At 49.4% G+C, this 17,546-nt stretch overlaps 2 protein-coding genes across 2 annotated transcripts in view; one reads left to right on the top strand and one right to left on the bottom strand.

The window, feature by feature from the left end:
- The window catches only part of LOC8040892 (protocadherin-like wing polarity protein stan), a 103,433-nt gene extending 88,625 nt beyond the window's left edge, over positions 1–14,808 (bottom strand). The window contains exons 1-3 of the mRNA XM_040215540.3: positions 11,287–14,808; positions 7,113–7,338; positions 3,137–3,336 (exon numbers count right to left, since the gene is read on the bottom strand). Coding sequence (XP_040071474.1) covers positions 3,137–3,336; positions 7,113–7,338; positions 11,287–14,478 — 3,618 coding nt within the window. The 5' untranslated portion in view covers positions 14,479–14,808. The remainder of the gene's footprint in view (positions 1–3,136; positions 3,337–7,112; positions 7,339–11,286) is intronic.
- Positions 14,809–15,001: 193 nt separating this feature from the next.
- LOC8040891 (craniofacial development protein 1) lies at positions 15,002–16,120 on the top strand. Its single transcript, XM_002401699.5, has one exon. It carries the CDS (start codon positions 15,296–15,298, stop codon positions 16,073–16,075), a length of 780 nt encoding a protein of 259 aa, XP_002401743.2. The 5' UTR covers positions 15,002–15,295; the 3' UTR covers positions 16,076–16,120.
- Positions 16,121–17,546: the final 1,426 nt, after the last annotated feature.

Here is a 17,546-nt window from a genome sequence, read left to right as displayed (position 1 = left end):
CGTGACCACTTCCGCTTCTTAACGTGGAACATGTTTTACGCGGCGTTTTCTACGACAAAATCATCACTATTGAGTGTCAGAGCAAGCGTCGTGAACGAGTGACACACTAAAAAAGCTATGCGCATTAAAGGGGCCCTGCAAGAGCTTTTTTACTGGTTTTTAATTTGCACAGAACATGAGCGCACTGAACGCAGTAACTAAATGAGACTTTTCTTTTCTCGAAATTCACTTTATTTTAAAAGCTATAGGCAAATGAATATTACAAAAACAGGCAAAAAAACAATCTTCTTCATGACGTCTTTGGTTGCTTGACTGGCCGTGAGCTAGAGGAGGGCTAGTAAGCTCAGCGAGCGCTCACGGCTGCCACACTCCGTGTCCACGGCGCGAGAGAGCGCAACTAAAGCATGTTCTGGATAGGCTGTATGCAGCGGGCGGCCAGAGCGGCTCTCATTGCATTTGCTGCGTGATTTTAAACACTAATTCGGCATGACACTTCTTTGGCCACAAACGACAGCAAACAAGGGGTAAAAATCAGTTCAGAATGGGAGCCACTTCGCGCTGCCATACCGTGAAACGGCCAAACCGCAAGACAAAGCTTCTCGCCGAAGGCCTTAGGAACGCTCGGAGCCGGTCGGATCCTGTTTTCCATACGACCGCAGTGCCGCCGCGAACATCCGGGACCTTTCTGTGTCGGCGCCTGATCCCACTACTCCTTTTTAGTATACGCCGTCTTTTCCACCGCTTGGTGGTAGGTATGTGAACGGGTCATTTCTTGTTTCCGTACCTTATGAACTGCATTTGTTTCTTTTCTGATCTAAAATAGTGAACAAAAACTACTTTTATAAATAACTGAAACGGTTTGCGATTTGTATTTTCTATTTCGACTAAAAAGAAGCTTTTAGCAGCTCTGACCAGTTGTAAGCCCAGGACCAAAGACGTCACATTTTGCGCACTTTCGGTACCGCCGGTCGCCCTCGTCGGTGGAGGAGGTTTCCGCGTCGTCCGGTTAAAATATGACACACTGATATTTAGTTTCTCTCTCCGTGCCCGCTGGCTTGCCCGAACCCCAAGAGACGTGGAAATCGCAAAAAAGGTAGATGCTTAATTATGATTGCAGGGCCCCTTTAAGGTTATATATCAAGTTAATATATAAAGTTTGAACCCCGGTCAGAGCTTGAACCTAGGTCGGTGCAGTGGCAGTCGGAGGCTATGGCCACTGAGGTAGTAGCACAGCTGGTCTGAAGGGGCTAATGTTTTTATTTGAATGCAAATATTGCAGGTAACAGTGAACAGTTTTGGATGAAAATAAAAAATAAAACAAATAAAAATAAATTGAGAAAATAAAAATAAAATACGCAAATAAAATGGCAAGATAAACTAGAAAAATAGGAAAAAGAACTAGAAAAAAACTGATAATAAAAAAGAAAAGAAAAATCCAGCACAAACGACATATGGAGGGGACCTGTTTTGTGCTCCTCTGTCAGCATGATGATGCCGGTGTAATTTTTCACAATTTACAAGCCCATAAGCAATTCTGAGTGTAATCTTTGCTGTTGGTAAAATGCAGAAGCTCAGTCGAAGGAAGAATTCATTAAGTACAGGTGGGAACGTGTCTGGGGCTATTCAACCCAAGCTTACTTCACTTCTTCCCTCCTGGGAACCACCCAGCGGCTTCTGCCAAGTCCATTTTGTCCGCCGATGAGCCGACTTCTCGAGTGGTGGCTTGTCCCAATGAAGACTAGTACTACATATAAATACTGTAAACGACTAAACTTTTGCGAATCGCCTACAATTCGCGAAAAATACGTCCCGCTAACAATCCGGACAATATGTGAACGCTACGGAAGCTACACTGGATTTTCGAAAATTAGAGCTTGCGAATAATTTCAAATTTTCAGCCTTGGCCCGATTCGCGAAAATTTGAGCCCGCGAAAATTAAGTCGTTTACAGTATTGATTACCAGCCAACGCTACTTATGTTCCACTTTGGCTGGCGCAGTCTATCACGACTTGAAACTACTCCTTCTAGTAAACACTGCTTCTATGCAAAGAAAGACATAGTGGATGTAGAACGGTCTCAAGCACCACGTGGAGGAAACCGCTCTATAATGGATTGTGCACCCAGTAAGGTTTCATAGGCATTACGTGGACAATACTTTTGTAATTTTAAACAAAGACCATTTTAAAGAGACACTGACACCCCCCAAACGATTTTTGTTATTTTTTGACAGTCAATCTATTATGTTGTCAGAAGATTACCCAATCAATATTTTTCTATAGTGTCACACATATTTTTAACAAAGTCAAAATACGCAACTGCTCGAAACCGAGACCAGACTGGGGAGGAAGAAATAATGGACCCCTGAGGGTACTCTGGGGATCCCCAGAATTCCTAGGAACCCAGTTGTAAGACCCATAGTTTAACCTACAAAATAGAAAAAACAAAAGGGTTTGGCAGCTTTACTCAGTAAACGCCATGCAAAAAACCCGTAAGTGAGCTGTTAGGCCATAATGAAGCAAGCAAATAATTTTTACTGTCAAATGTCTATACAACTAGCCTTGTAGAAGTGACAAAAGGCTTTTTGCCCAATTCACTTCACTTTAGAAATTTAGCATAGAAAATGAAACATGCCAATTTGCAACGAGTCAACCACAGCAGAGAATTTGCATACCTACAAGCTGCTCTAGGAAGTGATGGCACCAAAGCTACTACAGTAATTCCCTCACCAACATAAAGTTTTATATTTTGTAAGATTGGAACAAGTTATTTGCGTTACAAAATATAATGCCATACACATCATGCATCTGTTTATTGTTTATCTCGAGCTGTGTTGAGATTGGAGCCCTAATAGCCCCAAATTTGTCCGTGGAAGTTAAGAAAAAGAAGCCCAACATAAAAAGCTAAGCGTAGCTCGAAAAAATTTTTTTAAGGCACATGAAAACATTTTATTGTAATCTAAAGAGAGGTTGTAAGGATGAATAAATGAAATAAAAACAATATACTGTCACCAACGGTCTTTGGTATTGCAAAAACATCAAGGATAGGCATAATCCATTACTGTGCTTCAATCCCTTCAGCATCCAATGGAAGAAAACAAGTTCCACACGGAGTGAGCACGCACAACGGCCACTCTCACCTGGATGCTGAAGATGAAGACGTTCTCTTTGGCGCAAGGGATGATGGCTGCCAAGCCGCTGACAAACTGGTCGTACAGCGGAGACAGGAACTGCTCCTTGGTGATCCCTCCGAGGCGAACCGTGACACTGTTGAAGAGCATTGCCTCCGAGACCAGGCGCACCGACAGGTGGCACATGGCTGACACCTCGTTGATGCCGTCTGCAAAGCGGCGGCAAAATGTGCGAGCGGAACTTAAAGGGCAACTCCGCTCAATTCCGAAAAATTTAGGCTTACATGTGATTCCATTTCACAAAGCACTACTCAACAACTCTACGTCTTCGGATTCGCGAAATGTGAAATATTATTTGTGTAATCCTAATTAAAACACCAGCTGATGCCGAAATCGAAACTTCGGTTGCGTCAGGCAACATTCGTCTCGTGTGGTCAGTCATGGGCACGTCCCATCGAACCACGTGGTCTTGTGACGTTCGAGAGGGGGGCGAGGAACAGGACACGCGACGCGCGCAGGTCGCTTCGCATGGCGTGGACGGTGTGACAGCTTGGGCGAGAGGGGGAAGGGGAGAAGACGAAAGAGAAAGGGAGCGGAGAAACAAACCGATAAGCGCGCAGGGCAGCGCAAACTAGCACATCCGCGTTGCGGTGACCACGTGAACGCCCGGTCAGCCAACACCGGGAGGAGAAACTCATGACGTCATCGTTCAATTTCGCTCTGAGAAGTAAAAACAAACAAAACGTGAGAATGACGTACACATGCCTCTGACGTAGTGGCTCAACGTTTGCCGCTCCAACTCCGTCGCATTGACTGCGCTGACGATTGCGCCTCGCGTCGCACGCTAGAGCTGGCAGATTTCGACGACTTGGCTCACTTGAAGGTTTGCTGGCCAGTTTATTAAATATATAGACGGAATTAAATTGTAATATTTGACATGGGGTCTTCCTATATGATACTAAAGAGGGCTACATAGTTTTCTAAATATCAAAAATGAAGCGGAGTTGCCCTTTAAGGCTGGTTCCCACATGCATCTCAGCTCTGAAATAATGCAGTCAGCACTGGATCAGCATTACTGTAAACGCTGACTCAGTACCGCATTGCGTGTGTAGGCAAAAAAACGCAGGGTCACAAGCGTCGGAGCACTGGTAGAGCACTAATATAACGTGGAATCGGCACTTCGTCTAGTGAGTTAACACTGTGGTGCATGTGTGAACTGACCTTGACTTACACCCCAGCTGACAACACTGTGGAGAGACAACACTGTGGAGAGAACACTTGTACGAGTAATGCCAACGGAGCCTGGAAATAGAAGCGTAAAACGGAAGGAGTGTTTTTTTCATGGTTCTGGTCGGCATGTCTGTGCGTAAAGCAGTTTTAACGAGAAAAGCGAGCGAATTAAAATAGGAATTCTTGTGTTCCGCCTCGCAACAACATTGCACGAAGGGACCGCAATGTCTAATTTTATTAAGGGCTTTTCATATATCACATACGTTACGGATTTCTGGTCTTGTGGTCGTCAGCTCAATCTATGCTCAAGGTGACGGCAAGTGCTCCTGCTAGTAGTGTAGAGCTTTAGCGTACGGTCTGCCAAAAGTCCATTCTTTGCCTTAAGTAGGAGAAAACTGGTAGCGCAATGGTATGTCGGGCAACAGACATAGGGAATGGGTTCACCTTTTAACTCTTTCCTGACCATGCCGGTCACTGGTGATCGATGGCCATAAGACATCAATCACCGGTGATCGATGGTTTCCAAGCACTGTCAAGAAATTAGGTTGAGTGCAGAGAATTATTTTCCACAATTTCGTGGATAGCCGAAGAACTGTGGTTTCAATTTCAATGAGAGGTTGAGCTTTATCACAAGCTGGTGGGCTGATAAAAATAGTCTTGGGAACGGTGGTTGCACACGTCTAACATGGCTGATTGCTTGCATCCGTCTTCGTTAACAAAGATGGCATTACTGACATAATTCAACAGTATTGTGACACATTTTTTGGAGCTCAAGAGCTCTGGGGTAACTTTAAACGATGTTATACGCGTCGCTTGACAGATGGTTGTCGGTAAGCGTCACTATAATTTCCAAGCCTGTTCCGAGCCGGTGTGCACGTTTTATGTTCCCAACAAGGTGGACGAAAATGCTAAATACGAAGAACTGCAATCGAGGCTACGACGTAACCAAGGTAGAACACGAGGGAAGCATTCTGCTGGGGATGCGAGGTGTACTATCTGTGTTTCACCAATATAAGCATTCCTTCGTTGAAAAGCGTACGTTACGAAGGCTAACTCTCTGACGAACCAAAAATAGACGTCAGTTAGAGTACACTAACTTTCAGAAGTAACAGGCATGGGTGAGGGGCACATTTTCTATATTCTGAGTTTTTCTTCTATTTGTCGTTTAATTTGAATAGCCGTAGAAGTATTGGCATTTATATGCCTTCCGCACATACATTGTATTTTCAAACAAATAATATTTTAGAATCTTTTTTCCAAATTATATTAACCTCAATTTTTTTTTAAAGAACAACTAATCGGCCACATTTTGATGTGTCATATTGCTCTATACCCAAGTTAGTTAGGAAAATAAAAGCGTTTGCACGGATTATTTGAAAATCGCTACTTTTCTCATGGTCAGGAAAGAGTTAAGGCCGTTACAAGGAATGTGAGCATTGGCTCTAAGCACTTTCAAAAGACACAGTATGCATAGGCTACTTGCTTTCAGGTAATCACAAAGGCAAATAGAGAAATGCTCGAAGCATTTTAAGCGGGTCTGCGACGTAGACTTAGCAGGCCGTTAGTAACGAAAGCCTAGAACGGGCAGTTTTGCAAATCGGATTGCAGCGTTGCAAATAACAAGGTACACAAATGTATGGTATATTAAAATATTTCTACACAGCAATAGATAAAACCCCTAAACATGCCGATGACTTTAATAAGCAGTTTTAGCACAGCGTTATCACAGGCTACTGTGACCACGGCAACGCTCCTGGCGTGAGCTGAAAATTAGGCTTCAAAGCTAGGCACAGCAGGAGAGTGGAGCTGTAGCTTCCACCGTGGTAGCCTGGTGGTAGGGCAAAACTAGCAACATCAGGTGCGTTGTGACAGAAAGGAAAACCAAAGTATGGCACCAGACAAATATCTGCCTGACGCTTCTTTTCCACCATTGACATTTTTATTTGTCTCGCTTTCTTCAAGTGTCATTTCTCGAATTAGCTTGTCGAGCGCTGAACAAAAACATGTGTACACTCCGTACGGGAACTTTAGGGGGCTCTTTGAAAAATGCGTGTAGCGCCACTAGTCGAGGAGCTGGCGTTTGACAGTGAGATGCACTCAGCAGCCTGCGGTGCCTTTTCGCGTGCGAGAGCTGTGACGGCGAAAGCACGCACGGAGGGGACTTTGGCCTTTTGAGCCGATGTGTTGAGGGTGACGTTGCATGAGGGCTGGGGCAGACCTAAGAAGCACATCTAGATGCTCTCCACTTCTTATATATCTTAGAAAATAAACTTCTGTTATCAATCACACTGCATGCTGGCTTCCGATGAGAAACCTTCCCGGCTTCTAGAAAGTGCAACCATTGCACTTTTCCACGTAATCGACGAGGCATTTAAGCGTAAAATTAATCCACCACAAATTCACTCAGTTCCGGGTGGAAAAAAAAAATCTTAATGATTTAAATTTAACGATATAAATCAAGATGATTTCAATCGTGATTTAAGCCACACCAATATGGCTGTGATCATTTGCCACAAGAACACCTTTTTCACAAAAATCATTTCGGTAAAACTAATACCATAAGTATGTGTTTATTATTGTCCATGTCGGCTGATATGGCAGTAGTAGGAATCAAAGCAATGGTACTTCTGACTCAGACTTCCAACACGTCTCGGAATTGTATTCAGAGGTCTCATCAACCGATGCAGAAGCTCCGTAAAGTAGGTACATCCGGTTCGGTGTCTGCCATCAATTCACGGCGCCGCGAGAGACTCACCGAAGACGCTGACCTCCATGTCTGCGTTGATGTGTATGTTGGAGTCGAGGCTGGGGCTGAGCCGGACGTCGCCCGAGGTCTCGTTGAGCACGAGCAGGTGGGCGTTGTTGCCCGACACAAAGCGGTAGCGCAGCTGGTCTGCCACGTCCGCGTCCCAGGCGGGCACCCTGCCGATCGGCCCCACCGGGAAGTGGTGCTGGTAGTTGTTGAACACGATGCGGAAGTCCTGTGGGCAACATGCGCAACACTTTTAAAGGCTAGATCCGCAACACCTTTGAAGGCTAGACCTACGAAATGGAACAGTTTTATAATGCAAGAAACATTTCAGATACTGGCATTAAGAAAAGAAGCCCCATTAAGACGAGCTGAGTAAAGCAAAGTGCAACGTGGAAAGCGAAACAACAACTACCTCAGTTATTTCAATACAGCTCAATGCTTTCTTTTCTGGAACTGTACTTTAAAATTGGCAGACCAAAAGAGGACGACCCCCAACAGCGAGCAAAATTTCACGAGCCCATCGAGCGGACCAAAGTGCCCCGACACAAAAGCCGTTTCTCCTAGCATTTCGGTGCAAAGCGGTGAAGCTTGGTACGAAAAATTGGGGAAATTCTGAAGACATCATTTGCCATACTGAAAAACATCACACAGAAGACAAAGCACAAAGTAGAAGACGGACACAGGACATACGCTGACTAACATTTGAAGGTTTACTGGAACTTCCACGCGCGCACAGTGGGATGCGCAAGTACGTGCTCTTCTTTTTCTTTCGACAGAGATAAATGCGAATGTGGGTACGCAGCGCCCACACCTCGTGCGGAAACTGCGTGTCTCTCCACACCTCAACAGGGTTTGATCGTAAACAGCCCGTTGGCCTATAGGGAGCTAACTGTCACGATAAGTCTGATAATTAACTAAAGTTTGTTAACAAACTTTCTAGTTTGTGAAAATAAACATATGGTTAAAAAAATCGAAGCCACCAGGAGTTGCGCAGCCCCCGAAAAGAGTGGCTGAGAAAGATTAACGCAGCCGAAATCGAGCGGCAGGAAAAAAAAGTGTTTTTCGATTTGTTTTGCGATCTGCTTCATAATTTATATCCACTCCATTGCGTGTTAGTTAAAAACTGTAGGATTACAGCGTAGTAGTCGGGAGTACCGAAGTGTTCCGTACGTTAGAAGTTTCCTGAGCACTCGCTCCGTAACGGTCGATCTGTTGATATATCTGCTCTGCTTTGCAGCGCCCGTTTTTAATACATTGATTGCTCAATGTATTTTGGTAGTTATAACTGTTATTGTGACATGTCTCAAGCACAATCTGCTTGAAAAGATCGGGACAATCACTAAGAAAAGAGAAGCGATTACCGATATGCATTGCATAAAAAAAAGACGACTTTTTTTTAAAGCAGTCTTAATTTTTTTTTCAAACAAAACGTGAAAACACCGCAGAATGTAATTTAGAAGTGCAACACTTACAGCCAATAGGAAAAAAAGCAAACCTCACCCACCTTTTGGTGGTCTATTATGTCACAACTTGATTTTGGCTGGCATTACTGATCCACTCTGAATTAACACCACTCGAAACCGCAAAAAAAATCTCAACCGTCAAGCGATTGTTAGCATTCGGAGCTTGCATAAAACAAATAAATAAAAATAACTGAATGGAAACTACACGAAAACTCATCTCCACCCAGTTTTAAAGTATCTGGCATGGATGCTTCTTTCTGACAGATGCAACTTGTTATGGTGCGCCTTTTGTTCTTTGTGTACAGGCTTCTCCCCACCGTTCATCTGCACCTTGTCGCACAGGCCGTCAACCAGAATGGAATTACTTTTACAGAAATATCGCTCCTTGAGAAAGCCTATTTAGCTTTTCTTTCTGCATTCTCGATTAAACGTTATGCACAAGCCTGAGCACTACCAAGTTCAGTTTTCCCCCGACACATTTGATGCCGTTTCACAGTGCTACACCGACTCGACAAACCCTCAAATTTTCGTGTTCTTTGCCATTGAACTAGATGTTCACTTGTTTCCAGGTTCACTGAGACCTCAGATAAGCCGGAGTGCTCGAGTGGTGGCTTCATTGCTTTTCTCTCGGCCGCGGTGGGACCATCACGTGAATGCAGTGAATTCACTCGGAATTCACTGCATTCAGAAAAATGAAGAAGCAGACGGTGGGGAAGCAAACAGCAAGACAATTCTAAAGCGATAAGATGAATCATACTGGTTTTCTGCACTTGCTTACAAACTAAGGCATCACAATCAACACAATCTTATGAAGTACAGACATGCAGGAGAATCCAAGCTGATATCGGGGCAAGAAAAAGGCTCGAAGTACACCAAAGCACTCCTTATGAGTTGTGAATGAGAAAGCATGCCGTCATTCTTCTGCTACGTACTAAGTGATAGTGATAGTTACAGCGATAGTATTTATTGCACTGAAAAGTTTGTGGTGCCGCTTGGTGTGCAGGTGAGGAGGGAAAGGCATGCGCCGTACACATATTGGGCCGAGCGCGCGCTCTCCCCGCCGTGCTGGCCTCGAGCGTGAAGCCGTTGCCTCGCTTGGCGGCCACACACTTTGTTTTACCGGCATGCTGGCGGCACGGACACGCAGCACCATGGGGTGGCGGTCGTTGAAACTGATGTGCAGCGGCCAACGGGACCCTCATTTCATGAAACTATGACGCGTGCCAGCCAATGAGACTGAAGCCGAAATCCTTCAGATTTCGGCTTCACTGCGCTGTAAAGACCATTTGCTATATTACCCAAGCATCAAGGAGAATGCAGGGATTGGTGTTCCATGCGCCACACGTGCAAGCCTTATATAAACGATTCAAAGTAAATAACCAAAATAAAGTGTTGACGAATGCGCGTGCAAGATGCCATTTGTTTTAGCTATTTGCTTTAGAAAAGTTACTAGTGCTGAGGGCAGCACCTGCGGTGCGTGGAACACCAATCCTTGCATTCTCCTTGATGCTTAGATAATATAGCAATAGGTCCATTGGGAGCGGGGAAACTAGGTGTCGTTTGGCCAGGCTTTTCGCACGGCTTCAAAGCTGGGAGCCATCAGATCTTGGCTTCACTTGGAGAAAGAAGTTTAGGTGCTGTTTAGTGCGGCTTCAAAGCTGATGACGTCGTCTCGCTTCATGGGACCCCGCCCAACCAGTTAATGCTTTCGCATTAAAAAAAAAATGATGTACGTCCACCACAGCCCTATGCAGCTGGGAAGCCGGCACCACTTCCGGAATGCACAGTTCGCTTGGAGATAATGGTCTGTTAGAAATCTCCTGAGCGTCATCGAAAACCACTAATAAATTCAGTTTTAGAGAGATCTGAAGTGCATGGAAAGAATGGCGGAGTGCTAAAGTTACCACTCGCGCAACAGACTTGAGGCTCATGCAATAGGTGCAAGGATGGCAGTACGAAAATGTGTATGTCCACCAGATTTGCATCTACTGCCCGAGCCTATTGCACGATTGGTAACTTTAGCGAATCCCCGCGCTCCAAGTCTTTCTAAAACTGATTTAGTAGTGTTCAATGATGCTGAGGAAGTTTCTAATTGGAACCATATATTTATTTTTACTACTTAAAAAAAATAAAGACGTTTACTATTCCCTGTAATGCCAAATTAGAGCGCAGCTCTTCAGGAGGAGGAGGGGAGGGTACAAAAAGGAGGGTATGCCCCTCCTCCTTCTCCCTCCCTCGTCCCTCGTTAGGGTCGTGACCTTCGCGACGTCACTCACTGTGAAGGTCGTGACGTCACGTGCAGTGCACTATGGGACGTTTTCGATAATGACGTCACGACCTTTGTGACGTCATTATGGAAAACGTCCCATAATGCAGCGCGCGATTATGCCGACGACGACGATGCTCAAGCTGGAAATGGGCACCTAAGAGCTGCGCTCTAAAAGTTAATTAACCAACTTATCGTGACAAATAGCCCCCTATATTATGTCCCCATGGCCGTATAATTCACCTGCACAGACCGCATTGATATAGATTTTACTACTTTTTAAAAACAATCTAAAATCCCAAAAGAGAAACCACATATTGCTTAGATGACCTTAACCAGAATGTTGGTCGAGCCTAATCTGTCGCTTTTCTCGTGAAACCCAACAGTATAAGGAACGATGCGTTAAAGAGACGTCTGCAACATGCTTCAACACGAGACGGGGGCCCACCTTGAGCACGGGGGCGTTGTCGTTGACGTCGGTCACCCAGACCTCCACCTCCACGTCGTTGCGCAGGGGCGGCGAGGACGCCCGCACCACCAGCACATACTTCTTGCGGCGGGACTCGTAGTCGAGCTCGGTGCGCGTCACGATCTCGGCGGCCTCCCCCGGGCGTGCCACCAGCGAGAAGGCGTCCGCGTCGGGGCCGCCCACGATGGCGTACTGCACCACGGCGTTGGGTCCCTCGTCCGGGTCATGCGCCTGCACCTCGCCTGCCACCGAGCCCACGGGGCTGTTCTCGGGCACGAAGAGCCGGATGCGGTCGGCCGAGAACCGCGGTGGACTGTCGTTGACGTCCTCCACATAGACCACGACCGAGACAGACGCCGACAGCGACGGGGAGCCTCGGTCCACAGCGAATGCCACCAGGTGGTACGCGGCCACCGTCTCCCGGTCCAGTGCGCGGTTGGTGCGAACTATCCCGGAGGTGGGGTCAATGCCGAAGGCGCCGCCGCCATCATTCCCGCCGAGAAACGTGTAGCGGATCTGCCCGTTGAGGCCGAGGTCGGCGTCGAGCGCGGACACGTGCGCCACGCTGGTGCCTACCAGGGCATCCTCGCTGACGGTGCTCGTGTAGCCCGCCGTTGGGAAGACTGGGGTGTTGTCGTTCACGTCGGCGATTTCCAGCTCAACATTGGTGGTGTCAGAGAGCGGCGGGTTGCCGCCGTCCTGCGCCGCGACCACCAGGGTGTAGCCGCCGACACGCTCGCGGTCCAGCGGACGCGCCGTCACCAAGGCCCCCGAGGAGGGGTCCATGCGGAACTCAGGCACGTCCTCCTCTAGGGTGTAGGTTACCAGGGCGTTGCGCCCCACGTCGCCGTCGCGCGCCTCCACCACCAGCACGGTCGTGCCCACAGGCACGTCCTCAGGGATGCTGGCCGTGTACGGCGTACGCTCGAACGTCGGCCGGTGTGTGTTGGCGTCGCTCACATTCAGGTAGACGGTAGCAGAGTCTGAGCGCCCTCCCGAGTCAGTGGCAGTCACGACCAGCACGAACCGCCGCTCCAGCTTGTAGTCGAGCGGCTGGGCGACCGAGACCACGGCCTGCCGGTTGTGGCTCACGATGCCGAAGCGTTCCCTGGTGTTGCCACTTGCGATCTGGTACACGAGGCGGGAATGCTCATCCCGGTCGGACGCGGTCACGCTCACCACGGGGGTGCCGGGGGGGTCGGCCTCCGAGACGGTCGCTTCGTACGTTCGCGGCTCAAATACGGGGTCGTTGTCGTTCACGTCTTGAACCCGGAGCAGGATGCTGGCTGTGGCAGAGCGCGAAGGAGTCCCGTGGTCCCGCGCGACGACCTGGAAGTTGAAGCTGGCACTCTCCTCCCTGTCCAGCTGTCGGGTCGTGGACACCCAGCCCGTCACGTCGTCCACGTTCAGCGGCAAGTCCGGACGCTCCGACGAAGACAGCGTGTACGAGATCTCGGCATTTGCGCCATCGTCCGCATCATAGGCCTGCACCCGCACAATACTGTGGCCCACGGGAACGTTTTCGGGGACTGTCTCGTGGAAGAGCGACGTGTAGAACTTAGGGTCGTTGTCGTTTATGTCCAGCACATTAACGAGGAGCTGTGTGGTGTTGGAGCGCGACGGTGTGCCACCGTCCTGGACTCTGACTACCAGGCGGTAGCTCCGTGCTGACTCGTAGTCCAGTGGAGACAGGACGGTCACGGACCCCGTGAGGCTGTCCATGGCAAAGTGGCCTTGGGTGTTGCCACCAATCAGGCTGTAACGCAGGGCGGCGTTGGCACCCTGGTCAGAATCTGTGGCACGGATGCGTGCCACTTCGGGGTGGTTGAGCCAGTTGACATCTTCGGAGACCTTCACCGAGTAGGACCGCTCCGAAAACTGTGGGTAGTTGTCGTTCTCATCCAGGACAGTGATTTGGACCGTGGCAGAGGCGGACTTTCGGTCTGTCACGGGCCCGGAGTCCGTCGCCTGGACGACGAGCGCGTAAAAGGAGGTCAGCTCCCTGTCGAGGGACGAGCGCGTTGTGATGATTCCGCTCTTAGAGTCGATACCGAAAGCACCATTGGTCCCGTCCGGATTGAGGATGGAGTAGTCGACGTTGGCATTGGAGCCCGTGTCCTGGTCCGTTGCCCTGACCGTGAGGACCGTGAATCCGGTGGGGACGGACTCCCTGATGGAGGCCTCATAGGTGGCTTGCTCAAAGGTGGGGGCATGGTCGTTCTCGTCCAGGACATTCACCTGGAGCGTGCTAGTGGCCGTCGAGGGTGGCTGGGTGGCCCCGTCCACGGCCACGACGCGCAGGTAGTGCACCTCGATGAACTCGCGGTCAAGCACTGTCGTGGTGGTCACCACCCCTGACAGCGGGTCGATGCTGAACATGGCCTGGCTGCGGGCGTCCAGCACGGCGTGCAGCGAGTACGACAGGTCCCCCGAGACGGCCGACGTCGCGCTCACCGTTTCCACCACGTAGCCCCGGTCCCGGCCCTCCGGCACGGAGGCGATGTACAGGCCGCGCTCGAAGTGGGGCGCCTGCCTCCGCGTACGGCGCCTCTCCGAGCTCACCGCCAATCGGAGGCTCCCGCCGTCGCCGAACCGCACCGTGGCCCTCACGGTCTCCGACAGGGGCCCACACGAGTCCCTCCGCGCCACCAGGTCCCCGGCGACGTTTTCGATGGCACAACATTGGCTGGACGGACGCCCGAAAGTCACGTTATCGAACTGGACCGGCAGTAGGTCCCCGAGTCTCGCGATCGGTTGGCTCCGCACGAAGCACTCGTCGCCGACGTCCCTGAGAGACACCAGCACGCTGTCCGTCTCGTCTTCGAGAGGACTCGTCACCGCGCAGTCCGCGAAACGCACCCGCAGCGGCAGCTCGGTGGATGACGACGGGCCGTTGGCGCGTAACCTTACCAACACTGGGTTCGTGGATAGAGTCTCACAGTCGACGGCGTGCCGCAGGAGCACGTCACCGCTGGCCGCGTCGATCCGAAAGAGGCGGGCGTCATCCGCGTGCTCCGCGCGGAGATCGTACGTCCAGGGCGCGTCGCCGGCCGGTTTCAGGGCAAACACCCGCAGGCCCGGACGGTTGTGCGTGTGGTCGACCTGGGTCACGAAGCCGTCGGCGACCGCCAGCAGGCAGGTCGCGACGACCAGCCACGCCTCCTCGCCCATGTCACCACTGACAGCAGTGCAAGTGGAGGGGCGACAGCGCCGCGTGCACTGCCACAACAAACGCGCACGCCTTGACCCACCGAGTCCGAGAAGCCGCACGCAGTCCTGCCCACATCGTGGCCCGAAACATGGCGCGGTCACCTGGTGCAGCCCCGAAAAGTAGGTGGCTCTTCGCAGGGCCCTTCAATTGCAGCGCGCACGCACACCTTGCATCGATCGGCGTTGTGGGGAAGCCCGACTCCTGGAACAAAGCGGCGCTCCGGGTTCGGGCCGCGTGTCGCGCCGCGTCCGCCGTCGGTGCATCGAGGATCCGGGGACGCGCACCCGGGAGCTAGGAATGCGACGAAGACGACGACGTCTCCGAGGAACCAGTGGACCCACGGACCCCCATTGTCCGGGAACCGGTCTTGAGAAGGGGGACCAGCCTCTCGCCGAAACAGGCAAAACAAACTCGAAACCAAACGGGCGCCTAGTTTTGGCGCACGCCGCTTGAGCCGCCGGTGGCGCTGCCGCGCTGCTCTCGAGAAAACAAACTCCAGAAAAGCGTGCTTGCCCAGCGAACGCGGGGAACGACAGCGGTCATTAGGCGCGTCCGGCACTAAGTACGCGCCGTTCGCGTTTGCTGCGAGTGGTTCAGTTGCTCCGATTGTTCTCCAAATTGACCTTCAGATGCGGGGTCGGCCACCTGACCGAAAGAAAGCAGCCTCTCTGTGCGACATCCGGAACTGTGGCCAACGCCAACCGTCAACCGTGGAACTCGAAGCGCTTCTAACGTTTTGCTCTTTTGTGTTGGAGTGACTATCGGACACCTTCGATTATGTCGACGTATGACCTGACGAGACCGGCCGACAGCGAGGACAGCGAGGACGATGAAGACTACGTTCCCTCCGGTGAAGACAGCGAGGGAGATCTCGCAGATTGCGAGAATGACGCCGAACGCGACGCTGAAGCTGCCACCAGCAAGAAAGGCAAGACGGGCAAAGCGGCTGGGAAGCGCAGAGGCGGCACGAAGCTGGACGCGGGCGCTTGCGAGGCTGGAACGCCCGAGGACCGAGCGGCCGAGGATCCGAGCGAGCTGACCCGCGCCGAGAAGGAGAAAGCAGACCTCCTGTGGGCCGATTTCCTCAAGGACGTGGAGCCCCTTCCCAAGAAGCGGCCCCCACCGGCTGCGGCACAGTCATGTCCAACAACTTCGAAGCTCGTGCCAGTGACGGTGGAAAAGAAAGTGAAAATCACCAAAGTCATGAACTTTGCGGGGGAAACTGTCCTGGTGGACACGGAGGTGGATGCCAAGGAGGCCAGGGGGAGTGGCTCGGGAGCAGAGACCCCCTTGCCCGGCACGAAGCGGCCTGCTGGGGTCCAGCATGTCCTGAGTCGGATCCTGAACAAAAAGCAGAAGCTCAGTGTCCTGGACAAGTCCAAGCTGGACTGGGAGAGCTACAAGAAAGAGAAAGGCATTGAAGAGGAGATCCAGACTCATAATCGTGGGAAGGACGGGTACCTCGAGAAGCAAGCATTCCTGCAGAGGGCGGACTTGCGCCAGTTCGAGATTGAAAAGAATCTTCGAGCCAAGACGAGAGTCAACAGGCTTGTCTAGAAGGGACCTGAAATAAACTCGCACATGGATGGGCTGATAACCTGACACGAGTGCTTTGACCCTCGAGGATGTCACAGAGGTGCCTGTGGGTGCATGTGCAGCTGTAAGTTGTCCCCTGGGTGACATTGCGTGTGGGTTTCCACCTATCTGCTTAGCCTAGCACGTCACTCAGGGTAGTTTTTTCTATGTGCAAATGAAATATTATTAGGGCGTAGCCCTTAGACACCAGTTTCCGGCTTGAGCGACGTCAATGTAACCGCACGTTGCATTATGGGACGTTCCTATAATGACATCACAAGAGAAGGTGGAGGAGAGAATTTTTTCTGCTAAATTTAGAGGAAAAAATTTTCTGCTAGATTTATCAGAAAAATTTTTCCTCTAAATTTAGCGAAAAAAAGTTCCCGCTAAATTTAACAGAAGACATTTCCTGCTAGATTTAGCGGAAGAGCTTCCCCTCTAAATTTAGTGGAAAAAATTTCTCAGCTTAATTTACCTGAAAAATTTCCTCGTTCAATTTAGCAGATAAAAATTTCCCCACTCAATTTAGTGGAAAAAATTTCCGTATAAATTTAGTGGAAAAAATGCCCCGCAGACTTAGCGGAAAAAATTTTCCAGCTGTATTTAGCGGAAAAACTTCCCTGCTAAATTTAGCTGAAAATTTTTCCCGCCGATTTTAGTGTACAATATTTCCCTGCAAAATTTGGCGGGAAAATTCTCTAAATTTAGCATAAAAATTTCCCATCTAAATTTAACAAAAAAAAATTCATAAATTTAGCGGGAAAATTTCCCGCTAAATTTAGCATAAAAATGTTCTGCTAAATTTAGCGCAAAAAGTCTCCCGCTAAATTTAGTTGGAGTAACTTCCCTGCAAAATTTGGCGGGAAAATTTTCCGCCTCATTTAGCGGAGCAAATGTCCCATCTAAATTTATCTGAAAAAATTCCCCGCTAAATTTAGCAAAAAAATTTCCACACTAAATTTAGCAAAAGAAGTTCCCCGCTTAATTTAGCTAAAAAATTCCCCACTAGATTTAGTGGAAGAACTTTCCAGTTAAATTTAGCAGAAAAAATTCTCTGCTAAATTTAGTGAAAATATTTTTTTCCTGCAAGATTTGGCGGGGAAATTTCACACAAAATGTAGTGCAAAAATTTAACAAAAACTCCCGCTAAATTTAGTGAAAAAAAATTTCCAGCTAAATTTAGCGTAAAAATTACCCACTACATTTAGCGGAAAAAGTTCCCCAATAAATTTAACGGGAAAAATACTTTTTTCTTGTTAAATTTAGCAGAAAAATTTCCCTACTAAATTTAGCGGAAATATTTCCGCGCTAAATTTAGCGGTGACTTTTTGCCGCTGAATTTAGCGGGAAATGTGCGAAAATTTATCGCTAAATTGGAGTGAAGAAGGGGCATACCCTTCCTTCCTCACCTCAAGAGCTGCGCTCTGATTCAGCCTTATAGGGAGTTGTAAAT

The sequence above is a fragment of the Ixodes scapularis genome, unplaced genomic scaffold, assembly GCF_016920785.2.
Source record: "Ixodes scapularis isolate PalLabHiFi unplaced genomic scaffold, ASM1692078v2 PGA_scaffold8__174_contigs__length_109621045, whole genome shotgun sequence".
NCBI lineage: Eukaryota > Metazoa > Arthropoda > Arachnida > Ixodida > Ixodidae > Ixodes > Ixodes scapularis.
Note: the sequence above shows the minus strand (reverse complement) of the source record. Positions and strands in the feature narration are given on the sequence as shown.

What these genes read in the sequence shown, in the direction of transcription:
- LOC8040891 (XM_002401699.5), top strand. Translation starts at nt 15,296, where the DNA reads ATGTCGACGTATGACCTGACGAGACCGGCCGACAGCGAGGACAGCGAG.